The 25,388-nt window shown below is 32.8% G+C and overlaps 4 protein-coding genes across 4 annotated transcripts; 2 read left to right on the top strand and 2 right to left on the bottom strand.

The window, feature by feature from the left end:
• Positions 1 to 1,126: 1,126 nt before the first annotated feature.
• Positions 1,127 to 4,544, bottom strand: LOC101259520 (WAT1-related protein At3g30340-like). The gene is made up of 6 exons (XM_004252851.5): positions 4,126 to 4,544; positions 3,961 to 4,023; positions 3,564 to 3,680; positions 3,061 to 3,472; positions 2,462 to 2,613; positions 1,127 to 2,364 (listed from the first exon to the last, which is right to left on the bottom strand). Exons 1-6 carry the CDS (start codon positions 4,305 to 4,307, stop codon positions 2,208 to 2,210), a joined length of 1,083 nt encoding a protein of 360 aa, XP_004252899.1. The 5' UTR covers positions 4,308 to 4,544; the 3' UTR covers positions 1,127 to 2,207.
• Positions 1,176 to 1,580, top strand: LOC101259226 (uncharacterized). The gene has a single exon (XM_004252850.5). It carries the CDS (start codon positions 1,176 to 1,178, stop codon positions 1,578 to 1,580), a length of 405 nt encoding a protein of 134 aa, XP_004252898.1.
• Positions 4,545 to 9,755: 5,211 nt separating the features above from the next.
• On the bottom strand, positions 9,756 to 12,779 carry LOC101260116 (heat shock factor-binding protein). The gene is made up of 5 exons (XM_004252853.5): positions 12,530 to 12,779; positions 11,078 to 11,131; positions 10,661 to 10,684; positions 10,536 to 10,578; positions 9,756 to 10,092 (listed from the first exon to the last, which is right to left on the bottom strand). The coding sequence occupies exons 1-5, from the start codon at positions 12,530 to 12,532 to the stop codon at positions 9,947 to 9,949; spliced, it is 270 nt and encodes an 89-aa protein (XP_004252901.1). The 5' UTR covers positions 12,533 to 12,779; the 3' UTR covers positions 9,756 to 9,946.
• A 3,234-nt stretch (positions 12,780 to 16,013) lies between these two features.
• Positions 16,014 to 25,371, top strand: LOC101259821 (probable histone-arginine methyltransferase 1.3). The gene is made up of 15 exons (XM_004252852.5): positions 16,014 to 16,386; positions 17,115 to 17,168; positions 17,781 to 17,883; positions 19,605 to 19,748; positions 19,892 to 19,995; positions 20,122 to 20,220; positions 20,408 to 20,477; positions 20,829 to 20,925; positions 21,550 to 21,604; positions 22,383 to 22,466; positions 23,320 to 23,397; positions 23,774 to 23,877; positions 23,963 to 24,135; positions 24,237 to 24,364; positions 25,091 to 25,371. Exons 1-15 carry the CDS (start codon positions 16,192 to 16,194, stop codon positions 25,169 to 25,171), a joined length of 1,569 nt encoding a protein of 522 aa, XP_004252900.1. The 5' UTR covers positions 16,014 to 16,191; the 3' UTR covers positions 25,172 to 25,371.
• Positions 25,372 to 25,388: the final 17 nt, after the last annotated feature.

The raw sequence follows: 25,388 nt of genomic DNA, 5'->3' as shown, positions 1-25,388 counted from the left end.
TACGTTTTGAGACATATAACTCTACATTTTCTTATCATAAATCAACGAATAAACGATTTCACGTCAAACGAATTTTTAAATTTCAAGTTTAAAATCTATTATCAAACGGGAGCTTAAAGTTCACGTGGAAGTGAAAACCATTTGGGCTAATTGTTGTAGTACAGGCCCATGATTTCATTCCAAGTTTTGGCCCAATGTCTCATGTGTTAATCAGCCCATTTAAGCTACCAACATATGCAATGAATTTTCATTCCTAATATTTCGATTATCGTATTATAAGTTTTTGTGATATTTTATATTTAACTAGAGCAAATTTAGGGTGAATAAGAATAAATCAAGTCGAGGTACCATAGATATTATAGATGCGATATTACGAATGGAAGAAAACACTATTTCAAATAGAATAAAATAAATTAATTTAATGCACCACAGATGAAATAAATATATTATCAAACTTATAAGAAGTAGGAAACTTAGAAACCAATAACATAAAGTTAAATAAAGATGCTAAAGTAAGATGCATCCATTGGACACCAAATCATCATATCTCTTGTTTAAATATATTGTCTAGGTACACACATTGTGTTACTGTTTTAGCATGTGTTTTTGTTCCTAAAACAATAATCTTATAATATTGTCTCACGACTTATAACGTAAATTCAAATTAAATGAGGTCGTGGTATGAATACTAAACATCAGATGAAAAATAAAAGAAATGACTTATTTTATCCAAAGGTTCACATCCTTTTCTTTCATCTATTTAATGTCGTCGATGTTCACATCAAACGACGTTAATTAATTTATCAAGGTTATACGATAAATTAAAGTGATTGTATACATGTATATACCATATGCATGACATTCTATTATTGGTGTAACCCTAAACATAAGTAAGTTTTTTCTCTTGACATAGTACGCGTATCTGACTTAAAATTCGTAAAAATCGCCTTGAAGAATAGATAACAAAACCCTTTAACAAGCAATACTTTTCTTGTATTTTTTTTCTTTTAATAATTTCCAAGAATATTTAGAAGAAATTCTTATATTGTCAAATAAGTAAGGCATATTTGGTCCCTCAAAACAACATTGTCTTTAAAATCCAAAACCAATTGCATACAAAATTCTTGTCAAGACTCTCATTGTTTACCCCTTTTGATAAAAAAAATATATAAGCAATGGCTGATAATGAGATCAAAAACATGATCTCTGATCTAACGAAACGCCTAGGCAGCCTTAAAAATGTTCGTGATAAGGCTGCACTAGGTGACTCGAGCCAGAGTGATGACGATGATCATGGCACCAGGATCATCACTCTGGCTGGGACAAACGTGGGAGCTAGTTTGCGCGGTGAGATGGAGGAGAAAGTAGGCATTGAGGACGATTCATCGGAGGAAAATGAAGTGTTGAAAACATATGTAAATAGCAATTTTCAATCTCTCAACAATTCCATCATGTTAGGTGGTAGCTATTGTACTAATGACCCTGGTGTTCATTTAGACATTAATGATGATATTGAACACCACGAGCCGCTACCACGAGGACATGGAGAGAAGAAAGGCAACAAACAGTATTCAGACTAACAGAGGCGGACTCAGAATTTAAATTCTTTCAAAATACGAGTTGAAAACATAAAAGTTCAACAAAGCTGAAATGTGAGGAAGTTGCTAAAAGTTTATTCCATGTTATGAATAAGTATCATAGTGTACTTGAGCATTGTTTCTTTCACTTTTTTTTTCATGTTTTCCTGTTTTTTCACTTTGTTGGATCTCTTGTATTTTGAAGTTCTTCTTGTATAGTATTATTCGCTTTAGATGGTTTGGTCATGTCTTGCATCGACTCTACAAATATACCGTTACTAAAGGTGTTAAAAAGGGACGAGATAGACCTAAAATCACACGAAAGAAAGTTATCTCGAAAAAACTAAAGTTTCTTGGAATTAATGCAGACTTAGACCAAAAGTACTACAAATGCAGCTAGCATATTGTATGTGTATTTTTTCAAAATGATAATTACAACTTGCTACTATATAAATCTTTTTTATGTGCAAGAATCTTTTATGTACATCCAATTAAGGTATAGATTTTTGATTCTTGAACATTGTAATTGACAGTTTCTCAAACTTTTTTCTTACTGAACAAAAGTTACATTTTTTTTTTCGCGAAAAAAGAAAAGAAACTTGGTTCAAAGAAAAGATTGAAATACTGATATCAAGGTATTTCTGGTTCATCATTAGCTTCATGAACTTGGAAATTTAACTCTTTTTCCTTTTTCTCTTCAGTTTCTTGAGAAACTTTCTGCATTTCTTTATTCTTGCCCCATAGTAAAAAGTATAGTCCGACGATTACAATAACTGATCCCACCACACTGTATGATCATGTTCATCATTTCGCGAAAGAATGTGTTAGTAATGAGTTTGAAACATATATAGTCCTAAAAGGAAAGTTTTGAAATGTTGAATCACCTTCCGAGATGGAGTTGTTCGTGTAGAATTGGAACGTCTAACATGGCTGCCATAACTTGTATAAGAGGACTGAATGCTGCAGTAAAGACCGGTCCCCTCTTCTTAACACACCACGACATTCCAACAAAGCATAGTCCTGAGCCTATTAAGCCCTGTCACACATGAAGAATTCATTTCTGTCATTAACTCAGAAACTTGAACTTATCGATCATGAGTAATGGAGTAGACATCATATTCCGTTACAAGTCATAGAAGGACGTAAGAAAATCAATGTATCATTCATCATATAGTAACTTTGAAGTGACTTGCTATTTTCACTTCAGAAAAAGGACTACATTTTTTTTGACTGGTGCAAATCCTCATTCTACTTATTCATTGTACCATAATCTTTTATGTTTGTGGACGTCAATTGATAACTTGATACATTTAAACATGTTGAAACCAACATTTAAAAAAGAATTCAAGTTTTCAAGAACGAATAGTTGTCAACTCCAACTTGTTTGAGACTGAGGCGTAGTAGTTGTTTTCACATATAGTGAAGGTAATTTGTAATATGTATCAGTCTCACGAAACAAATTACTCAAATTTAATGTACTTACAGTATAAACGACACTCAACATGTCGATGATCTTCTCCTTTGGAATCCAAATGGAAAGTGTTCTATCAGTGGAAAAAGTTAAGATAGCTGATTGTATGGCACTGAAAAAGGTCATAATAACCGTGCTCGAGTACTGACATGGATATTTCTTCCCAATTTTCGCTTGAATAAGGAACCACGAAGACCATAAAATAGTTCCAGCGAATAAGATCATCGAGCCAAATATCCATTGTACATTTCTTTTAGAGGAGCTGATAGGTTCTTCCAAAGTTTGAGATAAATCTTTTAAGTGTGAAAAATTGATTAAAGGTTTGCCTTTGTAAAAAGTCAGTAAAAAGGCACCTCCAAGGCATATTAATGTACCAATAACTTTGGCTCTTCCACTTCTATCTTTCATGTTAGTTGTCTCTAACCTGCATCATTATCATAATCGTAGATTAAAGCAACGCGCACAAACTTGTAACCTTTTGAGCTATATTAGTACTCGTTGAGACTCAGACATACCCGAAAAGTAATGCCATAAGGAATGTTACCACTGGTACCATGTTGAGAAATGCACATGCAAATGTTGCAGAAGTGTATTGTATGCCAAGAAGGAATAAGTATTGTGTAAGCGATGCACTGAAAGAAAAAAAAAGGCGTAAGCTATGGTGCTAAAATTTTTGGAAAAAGTAGACAGAGGACTTATAGCATCTATGTTGCTCGAACTCTTCAAAAAATGTGGATATATGCTCCAATAGCAGTACATTTGTGGAGGATCCGACACAAGAGTTGATTTCTCAGATGATTGTTATTATCTCAGATAATGCTCCGAAACAGAAATCAAGAAGAAGGGTGACTTTCTGAGATAACGCTCGGACACAAGATGACAGATGAACTATATTAATCTTGTTCTACTTACCCAACGATTGCACTCAAGAAAAGATAGCACAAGATTTGAAGGGTGAGTTTAGGCCTTTTATTCCTGAAAATTATGATTTTCATCAAGAAATAGTGAAGAAGTTCTAAAAACAAGTAACATAATACATCAAATAAGCGAAAAATTAGGAAGCAACATTCTTGATACCTTTCAAGAAAGAAGGCGATTGGGGCTAAAAACACGGTTGAAATGGACTGTCGATAAGTGATGAACACGAAATGGTTCATACCATCCATGATAATCTTCTTGAGAAGTATATTACAAATCGATAAAGCAAAATCTACCGCCAACATAATAATGATAGGATACCATTCCACATAGCTCTTCATCTTTTAAGTGAATTTAACTACTCTGTGTTTTTATGATGAAAATGAAGCAAAGGACAGATATTTAAAGTCTGTTTTTAGGACTAAAAAAGAGTGTGAAGAGAAGACAGATGGAATTCTGGCAATCACATCAATTTAGCAACTCTCAACAGATTTTGACATTTGTTTAACATAAGTATACTCTTTCTTTTTACTTGAGAAATTTCACTATTTCCCTTTTTTCCCTTACTTTTCATTGATACTTTACTGTGTTAACTATATTAGAATCATATAAGTGCACAAACATGTTCATCAACATCTATGTTGCTCCGACTCTTCAAAAATGCTATCAGCTTACATGTCGTATTTTTGGAGAGTTCGAGCAACAATACAGTATGTTTGACAGGCTAATCTTATGTTAGTTAAGAAGGCATAATGCATAAACAAACACTCAAACTTGGCCTCAATAGACAAGTAAGCACTCCAACTATTCGAGAGTGCATGTCTAGACACCTCAACTTGATCTCAACTGACAACTAAACACTCCCATTCGTCCCACAGTGACTCGTGGACACCTGATGCTAACGTAACACATATATTTTGGGGTGGTGTCTGGATGATCATTTTTTAAGTTGGAGTGTTGAACTGACACAATGGAGACGTGTTGAGGTGTATAGAAAATAATATAACATGTGAGTCAAATCTCAACAAGTGCCTATTTTTTTAAAATCTTTCTCTTGTTTACTACTTCAAAATAGTCTATGGCATCTTGCTTGTGGGGTTCAACTAAAGATGATTCTCTTTTGCCATAGCACTATATGGCATCTAATGCAATATGCATCTAATTCTATTTTTAAATAACTTGTAGCAAAGAATCTTCAGATTACAACATTGAACATAAAAAACTATACTGTAAATACATCAAATATATCCTGAATGGATAAATAGCATCAGCTACTTAGGAATTTTTTCAAGTCAGAAGGCAGACATAGTATAATTCTGTTGATATGAATCAACAGGGGGGACGATACGCGTAAATTAACCAAAATGAGCCACGATAACAAAAATCTCCTGTGATATGTTATAGTAAAAGCTTGTTTGATTCTGATTTTCAGTATGAATACGAATCGTGAAAGTGTGATCTATTGATCCTTTTAGAGCTTGGTAAGTAAGTTGCTCTCGGAACTTGTTTGAGATTAGTTCATAAAATCTAGCTCAATAGTCAAGACACACGTGGCACCCAAGCGTGTGACCTAATGTCAACGAAGTAGGCGAAAATCTTGGGTGACTTGAATGATAGAGTTATCCGACACCTACGCTGGTGGAAGATGGTTGATAGTTAATCCAATAGTCGAGGCACATGTAAGTTGGCTCAAATACCACTTACCGAAAGAAAGGAAAAAAAGAAAGTCAAAAGCACTTGGCTCATTAGCTATGTTGCTTAACAACAATAACAAAAATATAGCCAATGTAATTCCACAAACGGGGGCCGGAAATAGTGGAGTGTATACATTACTTGTCAGTTATTCCTACCTCATAAAGATAAAGATGTTGTTTCTGATAGACCCTCAACTCAAGTAAATCATCTTAAAGCAGTTTAAAAAGATAATAATTAAACAAAATATAGCACAGTGAAAAGCCGTACATAACATACAGAAGAAAGAACAATAACTTATAATGAACTAGTATGATAACCGAAGCACATTAAACACATATACGATAATATTTTTCAATAATCCGAACAATGGTTATAGGGAAAATGAGAGCGAGTTATGTAAGAATTTCACTATTAAAAGTCATAATTCATCATTTATGAAATGAAAGTATGACAATAATTTCTAATTTTGAAATTCTTGTACAATTTTAAAAGCTTTAAATAGAAAAATTCCACTTTCCTAATAACTATATCATCAATGCTTTTTAAAGTAATATCAAAATTATTCACAATGGAAAGTAAAATAGACTTGCTTTCATACATTTGTCTTAATCCATATTCTTTATTGTTACTTAATCATGCTTTGAGCTGGAAACACAAAATTATGTGCATTTATGCTTTTATGTGTGTGTGGAGCCTCTTAAAAGTCCATGCATTATCACCCTAATTAATGGTCAAGAATTAATCAAGATTAAAATAACATCTAGAGGGCATTTTGTGCAAGCTAACATCAGCTACGAAGAATGGTCAGTTGAACATCCTTCTCCGGATTATTATATAATGTAATGAGGTAGATATAAAACGAGTTCTATATAAGGTTAGCTGTAACCAAAAAAGAATAGTTAGTTAGACGTTTTTCGTCAAAAAATAATAATAGATATATAAGTTAAAATATTACTTTTCTACGAATAAATGGTCAAAAACTAATAAAAGATTACCAATACCTCTAGAGGACATAACCCTTCTATACTTCAATAAAGAAGTGGATTTAGGGCGATTTATTCGGCTAACCTAGCCTCCTCCGTCCCTCGAAACCAACAAGGGGTAGCATAGGAATATTCACATATTATTTATCGACTACGTCGTTCAGCGTAATCTTCTGTGCAGAGTGAGCTACAACCGAGAAAATATGACCAGTTGAACACCCTTTATCAAAAAAATATTTTGTATATAAATGTCAAATAATGTCCTTTTTTTATGCATATACGTTAAATCTTGAACACTCTTAATAAAATTTCTAGCTTCACTACTGATTCTGTGAGTTTAAAATCTTACCGCTCAGTCATCTCTCACCGACATTATAGGTATTGAATATAATGCAATTATGTTCGTTTTTAAATCTTGGATTCGTCTCCGCTTCTGTACCGATGTATTGGCTAAGAAGATTCTCCACCTTTCCTGCGAGTAGTATGCAGTAAGTCATATAATTGGATGCCTTAAAAGATCATTTATTCGAATAATCTACTTTATTAACAGCCTAATTACTATTAATGCATGTACAAAATGTGTGGCATCATATAAAATAACTTTCACATTAAATTCCCCCTTTTTAATTTAATGGATAATACAGAGCTTAAAAGCATAAATGATTTTGTTTAATAAAAATAGTTAAACATCCTATTTGAATATAATTCAAAAAATAATCACACTTTTTTGTCCAATAAATAAAAGTGATCAAGTAAATAAATCTCCATTGGTTTAGATACACGTCATGACTTTGAATCCTACCTAGATTTTGAGATTTGAATTTATAATTTTAACGGTACAATGAGTTTAATATTAAAAAATATAAATTTATTAAATTTAAATCATGAATTCATCTCATTGGATTATAAAAGTACAAATTATTGATTTTAACACCGAATTATATGCAAAATATATTTAATTTCATGCAAATTCGTCTAAATTCCATGCATAAGCATGTAGAAAAAGATACTTTATATAGCTTTATTTAATTAAAGAGATGAACTTCAGTATATGGAAAAATGAATCATCCTTCAATAATTCAAAAATAGATAAGACAAACACATAACAAGTTTGTTATATATTAACAAACAAAGTTAGCTCTAATTGGTAATTAAATAAATAGTACATATCCAACCACAAACTTCCCTTGTTATAAAATCAATCATCTAATTATAGTATCATACCAAAATGAGAAAATAATTAAAGCATAAGGATGAGCTACATTTAAAATCTAAAAGTAATCATGTTCACTCAGAAACGGATTTAAGATTTGAACGTTATGAAATAGAGATACAACAAAACCTACTAGCTATTTGAGCTATTGTGTATAACACAAAGTTATCGAGTCCAGTTGAATTCATATGTACATGCACCCATACATAATATACAATTTATATAGTGGTATTTGATTAAACACAGAGTTTAAGTCATACAAAATATAAGATGCCTTTCATATTCAATGTAATTTCACAAGTGAAGTATGAGGAGGGTGGTGTGTCGAGGAGTACACAACTTTCCATACCAAGTGAAAGTAGAGAGGTTGATTTCGATAGAACCTCAACTCAAATAAAACTACAATAATGTGTAAAAAAAAAAATACAATCGTAAAGGAATCATGTAGAAAATAATCGATCAGATAATGACGATAATCGAAAGGAAAAAGTGTCTTACACTAGGACAGAAGGAGTACCATTTTTCCTGCTTACTTTAACTCAAACATCATTTGGAGATAATTTTGTCAAAGGCTATACAATATAAGTTCCTAGCATAGGTTTTGTTATGTTAAATAGTTCAATTAAAGTAGTCAATCACATATATTAAAAGTTGATGGAATCTTATAAAGTATGATAATGTACATAATCCACCCTAGTGTCTAGTACTCTAGGCATGTCCTTCAATCAGTACTTGTGCCTGCATTCTTGACTAGTATCCACCCACAAATATAGTGTTATTTTGAACATGCAGCAGCTACAATTACGAGTGGATGAGTTCAACAGAATTCAATAGTTTTACGTTTGAGAAATGTATAGATTATAATATTATCTCAAACAAATCCACTTCTAAGAGTATATTTTTAGATTATAGTTTCACGCCAGAGAAATGTATATGTAGTACTTTTTTAAGTTATAGAATTTAATATAGAGTATTAAAACATGAATTTTTGGAACTTAGTATAATAATTATTTTCTACACAATGAATATACGTATTATATTTGTATATATTTAATATAATCGGAGACAATAACTTTGCAGAAACATAAACAACAGAGTTTAAAATATGTACTCAAAAAAACAACAATTAATATCATATGCATAAATTAATGAGTGTAATTAAATATAACATGATGTATAAAATAGAATGAAATAGAAAGAAAAAAGTTAAATTCGCACAATGTCCCCTTAAGAAAACTATTCCCTCTAAAACCAGAGGTTTAAAGAATCATATCCTCTTAAAGAGAACGATTTTATTCACCGACTTATTAATACAAAAAAAGTGATGTCAGTAAGTCACTCAATTGGAGCAGAGCACAAGAATATCTAATTTTGCGGAGGTAGAAAAAGAAGATCAAAACTTTTGTTATTTTAAAATTAGAGAAAATCCCTCTATTTATAGACAACAAATGGTAGTGTGGAGCAATGTTTATTATGCCTTCTCATAAAAGTCGAAACTTTTCACAAAGTCGCAATTCTTAATTAAAGTCGCAACTTTTCATAAAAGTCACAACTTTTGAAAGAAGCTGCAACTCTTCAATAAAATTACAACTTTTTATAAAAGTGACAACTTTTGATTAAAAAAATCGCAACTCTTCGTTAAAATCACAACTTTTCATAAAAATCGCATCTTTTCATGAAAGAGAAATGTTAATTTTGGAAATAAATAAATTTTTAAAAAAATTCTTACTTGCAGTGGCGCCACATAGGCGGGTGTAGGGTTCTCTTTTATATAAATATATGATTATATTTTGTTAAAAAAGGCTATAAATTTTCTATTATTGCTAAAAAATTTAGGCTATCCAATTTTGGGGCCTAAAGCATATGCCTCATTTTTGAAGGCAATAACTCATCCCTAATTTTAATAACCTCAACAATGACCAAAAGCATAGGTCAAAATATTTCAACCCAAGAATCCATGTACAGAGTTTATGTATCATATTATAATCAAATGTCATAATGGACAAATGTGAAAAGATTTTCAAACCAAAACAATTGTAACAAACATGGCCAATTGACTCCAAAGCCAACTTGGAGTATCATTGCTTGCTTATGCACTAGAATCATCTGCTGGCTTTGCTTCCTCCTTTGGTTTCAAAGATGCGGAAGGCGATGGAGCACCATCTTGACCCATTTCACCTCTCAAATCGTTGATGCTCTGTTCAAGTTCATCAATTCGGTTTCCCATTTCGTCAAGTGCAGCTTTGTCAAGGACTAAACACACTTTTGTTCAAGCTTTGATGTCATAAAAGAGAGTAGATTGTCATATACACTATAAAAGATATAGTCGGAACAGTTTGATATGAAACCCCTCCAATATGAGAACTCTCACCAGCGTGAGAGCGAACTGACAACAAGAGAGATAAGAAAACAGCAAACCTACCCACTGATAAACCGACCCTGAAAAGAAGGTTAGACTCATGTTGGAGAATCAGCAGAAAGTATACAAACCTATATAGTTGAAAGACAGCAAAGCTGGAAAAAATGAACCACTCAAGAGCCTCAAAGCCAAGAAGTTGGTTAACACATATGAGGATTCAGAGTTGTACAAAATGCTACATATAACTAAATGCATTTTAGATGACACTGATATTAGCAAATATGGATCAGATAGGGAACATCGAATTAAAAAAGGATATTTTTTGAGATGATTGATTCGGACATTGTCTGGAATCTGGTTTGCTGCAAAGAGAAAAATATCAGTTTGATAATTATAATTGATACATGTGAAGAATCCAAGGGGTTACAAAGTGACTGGACTCACCATTTGCTGTAGAAGATTCTGGACCTGGAAGAGAAGGAAAGAACAGTAATAATTAGAGGCCAAAAAAGGGATAGCTACTCGAATGCATGATATGTCAAGTGCATGAAAATTGAACCAAATGTCGTGGAAATAGCATCACGGTAAAGCCATATTTATGAACAGAGAGAGTTCTTTAAAGGGCCATGTTGCGTGTCATAATTATATCTGTTTATGAAAAGATCACACAATCTAGTAATATTCTATTAGGAAAAAAAAGAAGTATTAATTCCAACTTTCCAAGTAATTGTGCTTCAATAATTCAATGGTGACAGATTGAGATGACTAGAAACTTTAAGATTGTTAACGAGTGCAAGAGAGTGAGATTAGTCTGCTTAACATCAATAAAGAAATTAGAGTTGTCTTTGCCAGAAAACTTACAAACACAGTCATATCAGCAGTGCTTTGTTTTGTATTATCACCGTCATGCCCATCCTGCCAGAAAATTGTGATAGTTAGGTTTAGAAGAGTGACACTAAAGCAGCTTAGCAACAGATGAACACACATCTGAATAAAACAAACTACAGATCGAAAGCTAAAGGAGAAGGGTCTGGATAAATTAATCAAATGACCCAACCTGTATCTCCACATGGACTACTTTCGTTAAAATTTTCAATCCCTTGATCAGCATTGAACATATTTATCTCGACTTGCATTGTCACTAAGTTAAACTCTTCAAGGCAATTGAATGGAAGTCAAAACAAAGTGGCTCAAGGAGTTTGCTATCGTAATCTTTTTCCAAGTATTCAAAGCATGGGATTTTAATTGAAATCGTACCATCAAGTAAATAAATGCTAAACAAAGATACCTGACAAGGAAGTACAAAGTAGCCTCGGAAAAAAAATATGTGACAACAAAGCAGCAATATATGCAAGTTCCAAAAATGAATGCAAGGACCATACTTCTAACTTCTCAAGGAACTAGATGATGCAGAATGCATCCCGGTACACCTTCTTACACATCAAACATAAATATATACTCTTAATTCAGACATAGCAGAAGTGGTATAATCTTTCATTTGTATTAATAAAGCAACGTCAGCAGCACATTATAGATCCTAGTACATTCACAACCATATTATCCAATGACTACGAGAGCGACTAGATACAATAAGTAGGTAATACCAGCTAGTTGTGATTAAGCTTAGTCGTCATTGGAAAGTCTAACTGCCTCTTGTTATTTTAACATGCTCACTCAACTCAATAACCACAAACTTGCTTTAATTTCAGTCCACTTTCGCTAAATGAAACAGAACATAGACCACCCTCGAAGCTCTAACTTGTCTTAAAAGAGAATTGCAATGACTGCAAGTAGAACAATATGGATATAGATAATTCTAATTTTAGCTCTTCATGTTAATTTAATGTGCTCACTCAACTCAATAACCAAAATTCGCTTCAACTTCTAATAAACAAAATGGAATTTTCAACAACCCAGTGTAATCCCACATGTGGCATCTCGGGAGGTTCTCTACTCACAGAGAGGTTCTTTCCATACACCCTCACCTCAAAAAAAAAATTATTAATATTCATAATTTTCTAATGTTTCTACAGGATTAAAGTAAATCACACCGAAACAAATGCTACAACACCAGGAATATTTGTTTATTATTCAGTCCCATTATATGCAACAATTTTCTCGCCTTTTCGACAACAAACAAGAAGCAGAGAATAGATCACAACACAAATTAAACACGGAGTCCATATAAACCCTAAATCTGAACGAAAAAATACCAACAAATACTATTTTTTTAATTTTTGGATTTAATCAGTTAATGTGGACTGTGCACATAGAAAAAACTGAAAATTAGAATTGATAGAGAAATGAATTTACCATTTTCGTTCAGAATTCTGATGATAGAGAGAGCGATTTGCTGTAATTCGCTTTCTAGCAGAGAGGAAACTGGAAACCCTAAAAATGGTGAGAATTGGGAGGTCGAAATCTAAAAAGGATTGGTAATTTGAATTTTGAAATGATCAAGCGGGTTACTGTTGACCCGACCCGGTTAGATTATTGGGGAAAATCTCATTTACTTGAAATAAATAAGAGAAAAATTTTGTTTAACTTCTTTTAATGAACTTTTCAAGCATAAAATAATTTTTACTTGTATATTTTATGATATGTAATTATATAATAGATGTATCAAATGGGAGAGTTGGGTTGAAATTTGAGATATTAAAATGGATTAAATATAAATTGGATTGGGTCTTGATCCATTTTAGTTTACTTTGGGTTCAAATGATCTTAAAAGCGAGTCCAGTCTTAACCCGCGCAATTTAACCAACTTAATCTCAATAATTTAAAGGGAAAATTACGCGGTTAAACAAACTTATACTACTTAATTGCTCATCATAACTATAGTTTGCTATAATTATCACTCGCGACTAACATTATACATTGATTACGTGGGCTGACTTCGAGCTTGTATAATTAGTCACGTTTGTATATGTATAATTCGTCAGAATATACAAAAACGTATGTAGAATATACAATTATCTAATCGATATACATATACAATTCACCTTTCTCTCACTCTTTGTCCTCACGCACGCCTCTCTCTTCCCTCTCTCAATCTCGCTCGCCTCTCTCCTCCCTCTCCCAATCTCGCTCTCTTCACTTCATCCTCTCCGAATCTTGCTTCCCATATATATAAATGCATATGTATAATACACAATTATCTAGCCAATATACATACACAATTTACCTCTCTCCACTCTCTAGCCTCTTTTGCTTGCCTTTCTCCTCCATCTCCCAATCTCTCTCGCCCCTCTCCTCTCTCTCCCAATATCGTTTTTCATATATATAAATGTATGTGTATAATATACAATTATCTAACCAATATACAGATACGATTTACCTCTCTTCCACTCTCTGACCTCTCTTGCTCGTCTCTCTCCCCCCTTTCCCAATCTTGCTCGCCTCTTTCCTTCCTCTCCCACTCTCGCTTGCCATATATACAAATACATATATATAATATACAATTATTTAATTGATATACATATACAATTTACCTTTCTCCGATTATTTTCCCTCTCTCTTTCGCCTCTCCCCGCTCTCTTCCAATCTCGCCCGCCTCTCTCTTCCCTATAACATGTAACTACGAATTATAATTATCAAACTACGTCCATGAAGAATAATTAGGTTATTTTTGAGTGGTTATATGTGAAAGTTCCTCTTCAATAATTTTTTAAACAAGTTTTGTAACCACAATTTGAATTTCAACTCAAGAATTTTATTTAAAAGAGATAACAGATGAATTGGTAAATCCTAAAGATATAAATTATATAGTAATTCATTTCTTCAATATGGGAACATACATTACAATTTACATTAATACAAATGAAGAGTCTTAAAATGAGTTGAAACTGGAGACTAAACTAGGTCAATTGAGAATTCTCTTAAAATGGATTAAAGCTTGAATAGGTTGAGATTAAACTCATTTAAATTTTCTCGAGCCCAACCCTTAAAATCTTGGACAGATTGCGTAGATTACCTATAGTTGAACTTATTTTTGATACCCCTTATATTAGTGCATTTCTTAGGGCCCGTTTGGATGGGCTTAATAAAATCAGCTTTAAAAAAATACTTTTGAAAGAGCTGAAACTTATTTTTAAAATAAGCAGTTATGCGTTTGGATAAAAGTGCTGAAGTTAAAAAAAAAGTTGTTGATGTGTTTGGCAAATAAGTGCTGATAAACAGCTTTTTAAATCAAAATGTCTGAAACACCCTTAAAAGTTGTTAACATAATAAAAGTTAATTAATTTATATCTTACAACCATAAATAATTATATTTTGCTATCATTCACATATTTATTTCTCATCACAAATTATTTATAAGAGGAATATAAACTTATTATAGATTTTAAAGATATATAATTTGAATAGATTAAAGAACAATTTAAGATTTTATTTTAGTTTCATCCATAGGTAATAATAATTGTCTATCATTCACATATTTCTTTATTATCACAAATTATTTATAAGAGGAATATAAATTTTTATTTAAGTTATATGTGCAACTTATTTTACATTTTAATAATATATAATTTGAATAGATCACTCGAAAGATTTAAGATTTATTTTATTTTCATTTATTAGTAATAGTAATTGTCTATCATCCACACGTGAAAAGGGAAAAATAGAAGAAAGAGATGTTAGGGTTATGTGGTAATTTGGAGATTGTATAAAAATAGTAAGGGCAAAAAAGTAAAAATGTGGTCAACTTAAAACAACTTATAAGCTGGAAAAAGAAAAGCACCTCTACCCCTACTTTTAATTTTTGGCTTAAAATAAGTTTTTTTTAACTTAAAATAAGTTGTTTTGAGTATTGCCAAACAGCTAAATAAGTCAAAAACCAGCTTTTAAGTCAGTTTGACCAGCTTTTAAGCTGAGCCAAACAAGCTCTTATAATGGATACATGAAATTTGGTATTATATACATTGGATGAAGTTGATATACACAAGGATACTAGATACATTTATGCATATTTGATATTGAATACACAAAATTATTATAATTTATATGAAATTAGTGTTAGATACATTGCATAAAATTGATATACATAAATTTATTAGATACATTAATGTATATTTGATATTGAATACACAAATACAAGAAGGTATGAAAGAAATACAAGGACGAGAGAGGAAGAAATGAGCGAGAAAGAAAACATGCGAGATATATTCGCTGGATAAAATATATATATTGAGAGAAATATATTGTATTTATAGACAACACCATCTAGATTCTAAGTGATTTAAATTAGGGATACAAGTAATTACCACTTATATAATGCATTTTGTGTTGTTTGCTAAAAAGATAACATAAATAATATATTAAGTAAATTATTTTTATGTATAAATATTTAATATGAATACTAACTTTTTATATTAATTTATAATCCTCAAATCTAATATCATATTATATTATATTGTTAATTTATATATAATATTTATTTTAATTGTTACTTAAATTTTATTATATTATATCGTTTAAATCTATAGTTAAGTAATGATAAAAAATTTCATTTTATATAATCATCGATTTGATCTAATCACATTATTATTTTATTATTTAACAATTCTATTTTATTTTTTATTCTACCCTTTTATAGTACTCTATCATGTGCTATATTTTCTTTCATAAATATCAATCAAATGATTAATTTATGGTATTTATTATATAACACGTAAATAATACAATCTATTCGAAAAATATAATAAGTGTAACTAATAAGGTAAATTAGTAGATTCTCCTTGACAAGAACATTATTATTTTTTCTATTTTTATATTTCTTAGTATATTCCTATAAACAAATATAAAAAACATAGCAACAATAAAATAAAATTAAAAAATTAATTGCGGCGGCGCCATTTTTACACCTTCACTCTCTACTCTAAACCCTAACGTCTCTCTCCTTCAACACTTCGATTCAGACGACAAACCCTAATTTCAGTTAATTTTTTGGTATTCTTTAGTTCTGACAGTTGATTTTAATGGAGGAGAATCAGAAGCAGCAGCAATTTTTGGTTTCATCTGTATCGGAGCTTACAAGTTCTTCATCTTCGTTGTTTTCCAAAACCGAACCGGTTTTTGCTCGGTTTAGCTTAGATTCCGGTTTGCCGGAGCTCCGATTTGGTCAGGGTGCAGAGCTGAGTGATGCCGTGGTGTTCAATGTTAAGATTTCTCAGGTTAGTTTTTATGAATTTTGTAAATAGAGTAGAATGCAATTTTAATTGTTAAAAAGTAGTTTAAAGGATTACAACCTTTTTTTTTGTTAGAAATGTACTGTTTATGTTGAAAATGCATTAAAATGGTACCGAGATCAATATTTTAAAGCTAAAAAAGCCATGTTTGGATGAGTGGAAAGGATTAAGTTGTGGAAAAAGCCTCTTGCAGAAATGCATGGTAGGTTGTGTACAATAGACTCTTTTAGTTTGGTCCTTTCCCGGATTCAGCTTGTAGCATGAGCTTTAGTGCACCAGGTTGTCCTTTTTAGGGGAAAGGATGGAGTGATACTAATGGTGGTGTTTTGGTTTTCACATTTTCTTACTAACTCAAAGGTTACATGTTGTTTCAAAACAATGTTACACTAACTATCAAAAATGTTGAGGGGTGTATGTTGGATCTTTCAAAAGTAGTGCATTTTTGAAGGATTCAACACGCTGCGACATCTTTTATTGTGAGTTTGAGCAATATAGGTTTCAAATGCATGGATGATATTATGAATTTGTTTAATTTTTTTTCTGGGATTTTACTAGTAACCAAACAGAGTGACCAGTGGATTTTGATAAAAGAAATGCAGAAAATGAAGAATAAAAGTGAAAAATGATATTCTAAACTGTTTCTCCTTAGGAATTTAAGTTATGTATGTGAGGGGTATTATCTTAGCCTTGATTATCTCCTTTCTTTTTTCCAGTTATTCAAGCTAGGTCCTGTTGAATCCTTATGCGTATCTGAAGCCAATAAAGAGGTATGGTTTAGAGCTCAGAAGGTAGTGTTACAATGTGATAATGTTGGACTGATTAATTGTTTTCTACCTGCAAATAAATTTTGTATCCTGTTAACTCCTGTAAGGATTTCTAGTGATGGTTGCCTTACCTTTTGTTTATGCTGATTATTCTAGTGAATGTTTCATCAACAGATCATTTGGAATGCTTCGACTTCATTTTTTTTATTAGCGAGAAACAATAAAACCTAATCTGGAGCAACTTTTCGATTTGTTGCCATGATGACAACCTACTATAATTGCAGTACTATCAAAAGATTATCTATCAGAATTTGCTGCCTGCATGATTTTGATGCACATAGATTTGTGCGTAGATGATCAAGCACTACTTTGCTTAATGCTGAAAACATTTAATACTGCAAATCTATGTTCAATGCAATAATAATAATAACATGTTGCTTTAGGATTAGACAATTGCTTACATGCAAAAATATGTGTGTTTGTCAATTGTCATAGACATCATTTATCTTTTCCTGGAAGAAAAGTTAAAGGTACTCATTTTATGTAAATCACTATTTTTTGGAATTTGATGTTGTAATATTAAGGTTATGCATTAACTTTGGTCTTTTGAACCAGAAATCACATTCAAGGGGAATCTCCATTCAATTTAGAAACGAGGAGGAAAGTAGGGCCTTCCATTGTGCATTTGAGCAATGGAAGAAGGAAGTGGTTGTTGAAGGTCTGTTTTGGTGTATGTCTGGAATGCTTTGTACCAAGTTTCCATGCAACCTTGTGGAGTAGCCACATTCTCCTCTCCAATAACTCTCTTGTTTGTTCAAATGGCATGTTGATTCTCTGAAGTTGTCTATATATTGTGGTTATTGACATGTTAGTCTCATGATTTTGTGTGGTAAATAACAGTTATTTGATAGCATTCTCTATGTGACAGTTTTTACTTAGATCCATACTGTGAATGTTTGAAGTGTTGTGCAAAGAATCTTTACTTTTACTGGACATTGTTTATGCTTATCCTTCGTGTGTTAATCTGTCTCCAATACTGATAAATACTAATGTCTGTCTAAGCTAAAAGTCCTGCCGTATTAGGAACTTTATAGTTGGTGCAGTGTTATAAACATTTGGTTAGTTATTGTCTTCAAGCTTCTATGATTGGTTGTGTTCGGGTACTGGTCCATTTTTTCTGTTCTTCTAAAGCACTTGTTTTTATCCCGACAAAGATTGGAATTTCATTTCATTTTAGATATTTGACTTCGTTATTGAGAAAGGCTGGTTTTGGATATTTGACTATGTTATCAATCAAAAAAGGAAAAAAAATAGGTATTGACTGTATCTAGCTTAAACTTGGTATACAAAGTGGAAGGTTGAAAAATGTAGCTGAGATTCTCCATATATGTTCTTCCGTCTTCGTTTAGTATATATTTATGGGAAAAGGTTTAAAAATGCCCTCAACCTATTGGAATGGTTCAAAAATGCTCTCCTTCCATCTATTAATTTAAAAATTCCCTTAACGTTTTCTTTAGGTTCAAAAATACCCTCTGGCCAACCGAAATATGACATGGAATTTAAGTAAACGGATGACCATTTTTCATTGGTCTAACACAATTATTTTATCAAATAAACCCCCCCCACCCCCACCCACCCACCCAAACCCGTTTTCAATTGGCACTTCATGCGTTCCTCTGTTCTTTCTACCCCAAAGTAGCTAAGTTGCAATTAACTTGACAAAAAAATAGCTAAATTGTAGCATTTAGTAAATTTTAAGCCCAAAAACAGTAACTTTCAAGCTTTCACTTTAATTGTTATTTGTTGGGTTGAAAGTTATTGTTTTTTGGGCTTAAAAGCTTACTACATGCTGTAATGTAGCTATGTTTTTGTCAAGTTAATCGTTGCAACTTAGCTACTTTGGGGATGAAAGTTGTTTTTTAAACAAAGAAAACAGAGGATGAAGAAAGAACAGAGAAAGGAACAAGGTAGAAGAAAGAACAGAGGAACACATGAAGTGCCAATTGAAAACGGGTTTGGGTGGGGTTTTCTTATTTGATAAAATAATTATGTTTAAACGGGAAGGAGGGAATTTTTGAACCATTTCTAATAGGTTAAGGGCATTTTAAAGCCTTTTCCCTATATTTAATGATTTTTGTTTAGCTCGTGTGAATAAGAAGGGAATCGCTCTTACTGCAAATAATAAAGAAACAAGAAAGTGATGTGGTTCCTGTCAAAAACTTAGAAATGTTTCACTATGCATAACTTCCCCATTTTTGATGAATCTATTACATAAGATCAATTGCAGTTAAGGGCGTGTTGTCTACCTGCTCTACTGAGTGAAGCTTATTGTAGTTGCACGCGTGAATAGAAATCTGTGATGTAATTAGTGAATTTTTTTGCATAAGAATAAATAATTATGACTTGTATAAATGTTACTTGTTTTTGTCTTTCTGTCAGAATGTTCTTTGAACAATGGAGCAGTATCAACTTCAAAAAGCAAATTTGATGACAAAATTGAGGCATCTTCTGCCAAAATGTACTTTCACTACTATGGACAGCTATTGCATCAGCAGAATATGTTGCAGGATTTCGTAAGGACAGGTATTCTGAACTTCGATATCATGGTGTGCTGTCTTGTATTTCTCCTAGAATGTTATCGAACTCCTCCTTTTTGCATTTCTGAAGGATCGAATGGCTGAATCCCATTATGGAGAGTTTGACTTGACATATTTAAAAACTTGTAGGAACCTATTATTCTGCTGTAATTGAGAACCGTGCTGATTTTCTTGGTCGCATAGTGGTTGATGTTGGTGCTGGTAGTGGCATTTTGTCATTATTTGCAGCTCAGGTGATCTTTTGTATCAATGCATTTTTGATGGATGATATCAACCTTGGCACAGCCAGTTATTCTAATATTTACCAAGTATCTTTTCTTTTTCTTGCCTCTCTTCACATCCAAAAAAATCCCTCATAGGCTGGTGCAAAGCATGTATATGCCATAGAGGCTTCTGAAATGGCCGACTATGCAAGACAACTTATTGCTGGAAATCCATCACTAAATGACAGAATTACAGTAAGTGTTCTTTTACTTGTTTAAGCTGACCCCACTTTGTACAGGACTGAGGTGTAGTCGATTGATTGATTGTTCTTTCACCTTTTTCGGCCTCTTTTTTAATGCTTTCCAACATATTCATAGAATATCTTGGCAGTTCTTCTTATGTTTTTTTTTTGGTTTTGATGTTTCATGTATGGATTTTTAGGTAATCAAAGGAAAGGTCGAAGATGTAGAGTTACCTGAGAAAGCTGATATTTTAATCTCTGAGCCAATGGGTAAGCTTGTCTAGTTAGTTTTGTTTTTAATTCGTTTGATTGATCATGTTAACTTCTGAGATGGAGTATTCTGTATACTTTAGGTTATATTTATTATTTGGGAAGCTTATAAGATAAGCTTGCTGTTTTCAAGAACCTATACTACAAAGGTAGAAAATATATGAAAGATCAAGATAATAACAATAACTTTTGTTGAGCTCTCTTTTCAGTTTCAAGCAGAAAAGAAGTTTGCAATCTTCCAATATAGGGTAGAATGTGTTGATCGAGGATAGCAGAACTCCATGAATAGAATATTCAAAAAAGACATGCTTAAACCTGCTGAGTGAGTAATACAGTGCTTATATCTTACAGGTACCCTGTTAGTTAATGAAAGAATGTTGGAGTCTTATGTGATTGCAAGAGACCGATTTCTTGTTCAAAATGGAAAAATGTTTCCTGGCGTTGGAAGGTAATTTTATTTTTTAACTCAAGCACATTGAGTCTTGCCGTGTCAAATCGATGACGATGTCTGCAATTTTCTTATAAGGTTTTGTTTCTCAGTCATTTACTTGTTTTTATCCCTTCAAATGTCTCTGTCATGCCAAAAATATGAAGCTGCTATTCTTCATTGTTTTTTTTTTGCCTTACTATCTTATGTTCTTTCATATTGGGTGTGCTGTTTATTTTAGAATAAAACATGAAATTGATACTATTGTTAAATACAATTGTGAGTTACATTGGTAATGGTTTTCTGGTTCATCTTGACCAAGTAGTGTTGCTTGTTCCTTAGATGGATTAGCTTAGGATGTTGGAGGTTAGTATAACTATTTCCCCTGTTTTCTTTGATTTCTACCCCTCTCGTGCATGTTTGCCTGATTACTCAATACTCGATAGTATTTGGGCTGAATCTAACTTATATTTCCTACCCTTCTTTATGGTTGCATTTACATATTTCTACATGAATTCCATCAAGTGTCTTGAACATGCATTACATAAACTTGCATACAACCGTTCTATTATTTTCCTTTCATCTGTTTTGTCTTGGAAATGCCATTCTTATCTTTTTTGCTTACGTTTCCTTTTACTTTTGTAGAATACACATGGCACCATTTAGTGACGAATATTTGTATATGGAAATAGCAAATAAGGTATACAGTGGATCATATCACCTTTTCTTCTTGATCTTGGAGTTTGTTCTGTTCTAAAAATTAATCATTTCTTCTCTGGTGCCCTTCCAACCGAGAGAAAGAAACCATGGTTCCTTCTCTTTAGGGAATGAAGGTTGATGGGTACTATTTTCTGCCATATTAAGGGTTTCAAATGGTTTAAAATGTCTGTTGAGGCACAGTAGTAGTTGTTGTTGTGGATAGTATTTGTTTGTATATGGTGTTTCTAGAGAAGAATCTGAAAATTTTCTTTGATGCATTGTAGAACTCCTGTAACAATTCTTTTTGCATTTTGCCCATGAAAAACACTGATATTTTGTTCATCTTTTGCTCTTAAATGAATAAGACCTCAATTGCTAACGGAATATGTTATGAACTTCAGTGGCTAGGTAGATAAAAGGAGAACAAGAGAAACAAATTGAATGCCATCTAAAACCAGTGACGAATTGAACTTTTGGTATTCAAGCTTCACAGACACCATGGATGTCTATTAGATCTTCATGTTTTTTTTTTTAACAAGAATCAATTATTCAGGCGAAGCTTATTGACAAAGATCTCATTGTCCAAAATCAGTATCCGTTTACCATTAGCATTTACCACTAACTTCTACAAATGTCTGATAGTTTGGACTTTGGTTTTATTTTGCTTTTATGCACTTCGTGTCTTCCTTCTCGGTGATATGATTTACTGACCATTGTTTACATTTTTTTTTCAATTGCGAGTCAATGCCTTAATACTGTTTTTATTCCTTGCGGTCTAGGCTACCTTTTGGCAGCAGCAAAACTACTTTGGGGTTGATTTGACACCATTGCACGGATCTGCTTACCAAGGATACTTTTCTCAGGTCAATATCCTCTATATTAGGAACTCTTGGATTGGTTTTACTAACCATACTTCTCTTGTCCCTGAATACTTCACTTTGACTTGAACAGCACTTTTAGAGCTTTCTTGAATGTTTCATTTTCCTGTGGTGTGGAGTTCTCTTATTTATTAGTTACTTGTACATTTAAATATGCAGTCTATCTAAAATATCCAATTGTATTATGGTATCTTCAGAATATGAGACTGTGTCTCAGTAGTGTTGCTTTTGTTTGATTTCCGTCTTTCTAGAATACCCACTCTACATGTGTCTGCTGGTCAGTTTGGAAGGAGAGAAACAGTAGATTTTTTGAGGGTTGAAAGGAAAATATCTATAAAATGTATCATGAAGAAGTTTAAACTATTCAAGAGTGGACTTTTCTGATTATTTATGCTAGGTTACTACCCTTGTTAGAGAATAGTCCTACTAGGTTCTAACTTAATGTTTAAGATGTTTCTAATCAATAAATATGCTACATAAGACTTGAGAAAAAAACGTTACTGTGGGGTATTATCTTGGTTCAATGCGAAGATATGGTAGGAGGTCTACTTATTTTGTTCTATTCACGATACTGAAATGGTGAACGGATTAATTGGTTATTCAAATGCAATAAACTAGTTGCATATAATGTAATAAGTTGGCCTCCAAGATGCAATAGATGTACTTTATTCAGGAAAAAGATTTGTAATAGACATACTTGTTAGCCAAAGATTTTGTGTATCTTTTGTGATTTTTAGTCCAAACTTGAAAATATTAGATAAAAGTTTTGGTCGAGGTATGCATGCTTCTGACTCGTACTTTTTTTCCGTTCTCTTTGGATATTTTTGTCCTTTTGCAGCCAGTTGTTGATGCTTTTGATTCTAGGTTATTGGTAGCTCCTGCAGTGTCCCATGTGATAAACTTCAGTTCGGTGAAGGTATCAATCAACATTTTATTCTCTAGGATGTGAAAATGAAGTTGTTGAGTTCCTCATTCTTAGCAGGCCTTCTATTCCTTTTTTCCCCTTCCTTCTAATACAGGAAAAACACTATCCAGTAAAGGGTGGCGATGTTTGAGAAAAATCACACTTCACTGACTCAAGGATCACTTGGTTAAAATATAAAGGAAATAAGCAAATTTTTTTGTTGGTGTTAATTAAGGAAGATTTAGCTGAAGTGAAATTACTCGACTGTGGGTTATCAGATTTGTTGAATGTCTAACACAAATTGTGGGCATTAAACTCTATACAAAAGTAGTTGTAAGTTGTAACATAACGTTTCTATGAAATGATATTTCCTGCATCTATATTACAGGAAGAAGATCTATATGAAATTGACGTCCCGTTGAGGTTTCTCTCAACTGTTAGCACTAGAATTCATGGGCTGGCTTGCTGGTTTGATGTACTTTTTAATGGAAGGTGAACTTTTGTTGTCTTTCATCACCTTGGTTCTGGTACTTGGTCTTTTTGCTTTTGTTGCTAAATTGTTTCCCCCTTTCTGCAGCACTGTGCAAAGGTGGCTGACCACTGCTCCGGGTGCACCAACAACTCACTGGTATCAGCTTCGGTGTGTCTTACCACAACCACTTTATGTCATGCCAGGACAGGAGATAACTGGCCGGCTTCACCTAGTTGCCCACAAGGCACAAAGTTATACCATTTACCTGACATTGTCAGGTAGTTCTTTATTATGGTTATTTGCGACATGTCTATCGTGCCTGTCAAGTCAAGATTGCTGATATTTCTTCAAGAATCTAACATGTCATTAATTTGTGTAGCTCTTGTTGGAGATATGCTCCAAACATCATCTGTTAAACTTGATCTGAAGGAACCATATTACCGGATGTCCCAGCCCCAGTCATATTCAGCAGCACAGGATCAAAATCCTAGTCAGCTATTACAATCGGTACTGCAGATTTCATAATCACAATTTTCACTGTCTCACCCCCCCCCCCCCCCAACCCCCTTTCTGCCCCTCTCCCACTAAGTTTTCTAGGTTTACATAAGCTTTTAGTGGTGATTTGAAATTATTTGAGGTGTAGAGATTCTTACTAAATTCTTTTGAACCTAAAAATAGCTATGTCGTGAACGAGCAGCCACCTTATTTACTTGGTCTGCAATGCTCCATCATGTGCGATCCCAACTTTTTTCCTTTACAAAGTACATGATGATTCTTCTTGCCAATGGGTGACTGGATATTTGAATTCCGGAACTCTGCATGTTCTAATAGCATATTGAAGTTTGCGACTATCTTCTCTGAAAGCTTAAATTGTAGGTTGGCTTATAACTTATAAGCAGTGTTGTCAAAGGCGTGCTTAAAGTTCATTTAAACCTGAAGCAGGGCTCAAAACACATTGAGCGCTTCACCGCACTTAATCTGCAGTTCAATATTGGTATAGAGGCTCTAAGACAGTTTCCCTGCGAATGAACGTTTCATGAAGAGAGGCAACACTTGAAACAATTGAAATTTCATTCCAGTTGTGCTTTCTCTCACTTGAGCCAAAGCTTTATTTGTGCTTTTGGACCTTAGAGGATTTTATTTTTTTTTGCTTTTAGCTTATAAACAAGGTTTCTTTGTTAACCTTATTACTGTTAGTGAGAGCTCAAGTTTACCTTTTTCTATCTTGAACAGGACATGCAATTTCCATCTCGAGATGACGACGGATCAATCCTAATGCAACCACCCTCCCCTAATGAGCTACATTCTCTTTGATGTTAAAATTCAACTCCAAAGATGTGCATCGAAGACGAGCTTTTGCATATGTGATATGCATGAATGTTTTAGTCTAATTTCCATCAAGTACATCTTTTTCTATTAACAGCTGCAGACTCCAGTGTTGAATGCTTACAAATTAAACTCTGAAATGATATTAGTGGTGGCTATTTGACCTGTCCAGTAGTTATTTTACTCAACTGGTTCAGTTTTCCAA

This window comes from Solanum lycopersicum, chromosome 12 (assembly GCF_036512215.1).
Source record: "Solanum lycopersicum chromosome 12, SLM_r2.1".
NCBI classification, from domain to species: Eukaryota; Viridiplantae; Streptophyta; class Magnoliopsida; order Solanales; family Solanaceae; genus Solanum; species Solanum lycopersicum.
The sequence above is the reverse complement of the archived record's forward strand: the minus strand, read 5'-3'. Positions and strand labels throughout refer to the sequence as shown.

Coding starts and splice junctions, on each gene's coding strand:
- LOC101259520 (XM_004252851.5), bottom strand. CDS start 4,307: ATGAAGAGCTATGTGGAATGGTATCCTATCATTATTATGTTGGCGGTA. Junction 4,024..4,125: donor ATCGCCTTCTTTCTTGAAAG/GTATCAAGAATG, acceptor CATAATTTTCAG/GAATAAAAGGCCTAAACTCA. Junction 2,614..3,060: donor TGTTGAGTGTCGTTTATACT/GTAAGTACATTA, acceptor CATGTGTGACAG/GGCTTAATAGGCTCAGGACT.
- LOC101259226 (XM_004252850.5), top strand. CDS start 1,176: ATGGCTGATAATGAGATCAAAAACATGATCTCTGATCTAACGAAACGC.
- LOC101259821 (XM_004252852.5), top strand. CDS start 16,192: ATGGAGGAGAATCAGAAGCAGCAGCAATTTTTGGTTTCATCTGTATCG. Junction 16,387..17,114: donor TCAATGTTAAGATTTCTCAG/GTTAGTTTTTAT, acceptor TCTTTTTTCCAG/TTATTCAAGCTAGGTCCTGT. Junction 20,926..21,549: donor ATGTTTCCTGGCGTTGGAAG/GTAATTTTATTT, acceptor TTACTTTTGTAG/AATACACATGGCACCATTTA.
- LOC101260116 (XM_004252853.5), bottom strand. Junction 10,685..11,077: donor CTGCTGATATGACTGTGTTT/GTAAGTTTTCTG, acceptor CTTCTCTTCCAG/GTCCAGAATCTTCTACAGCA. Junction 10,579..10,660: donor AGAATCTTCTACAGCAAATG/GTGAGTCCAGTC, acceptor TTCTCTTTGCAG/CAAACCAGATTCCAGACAAT.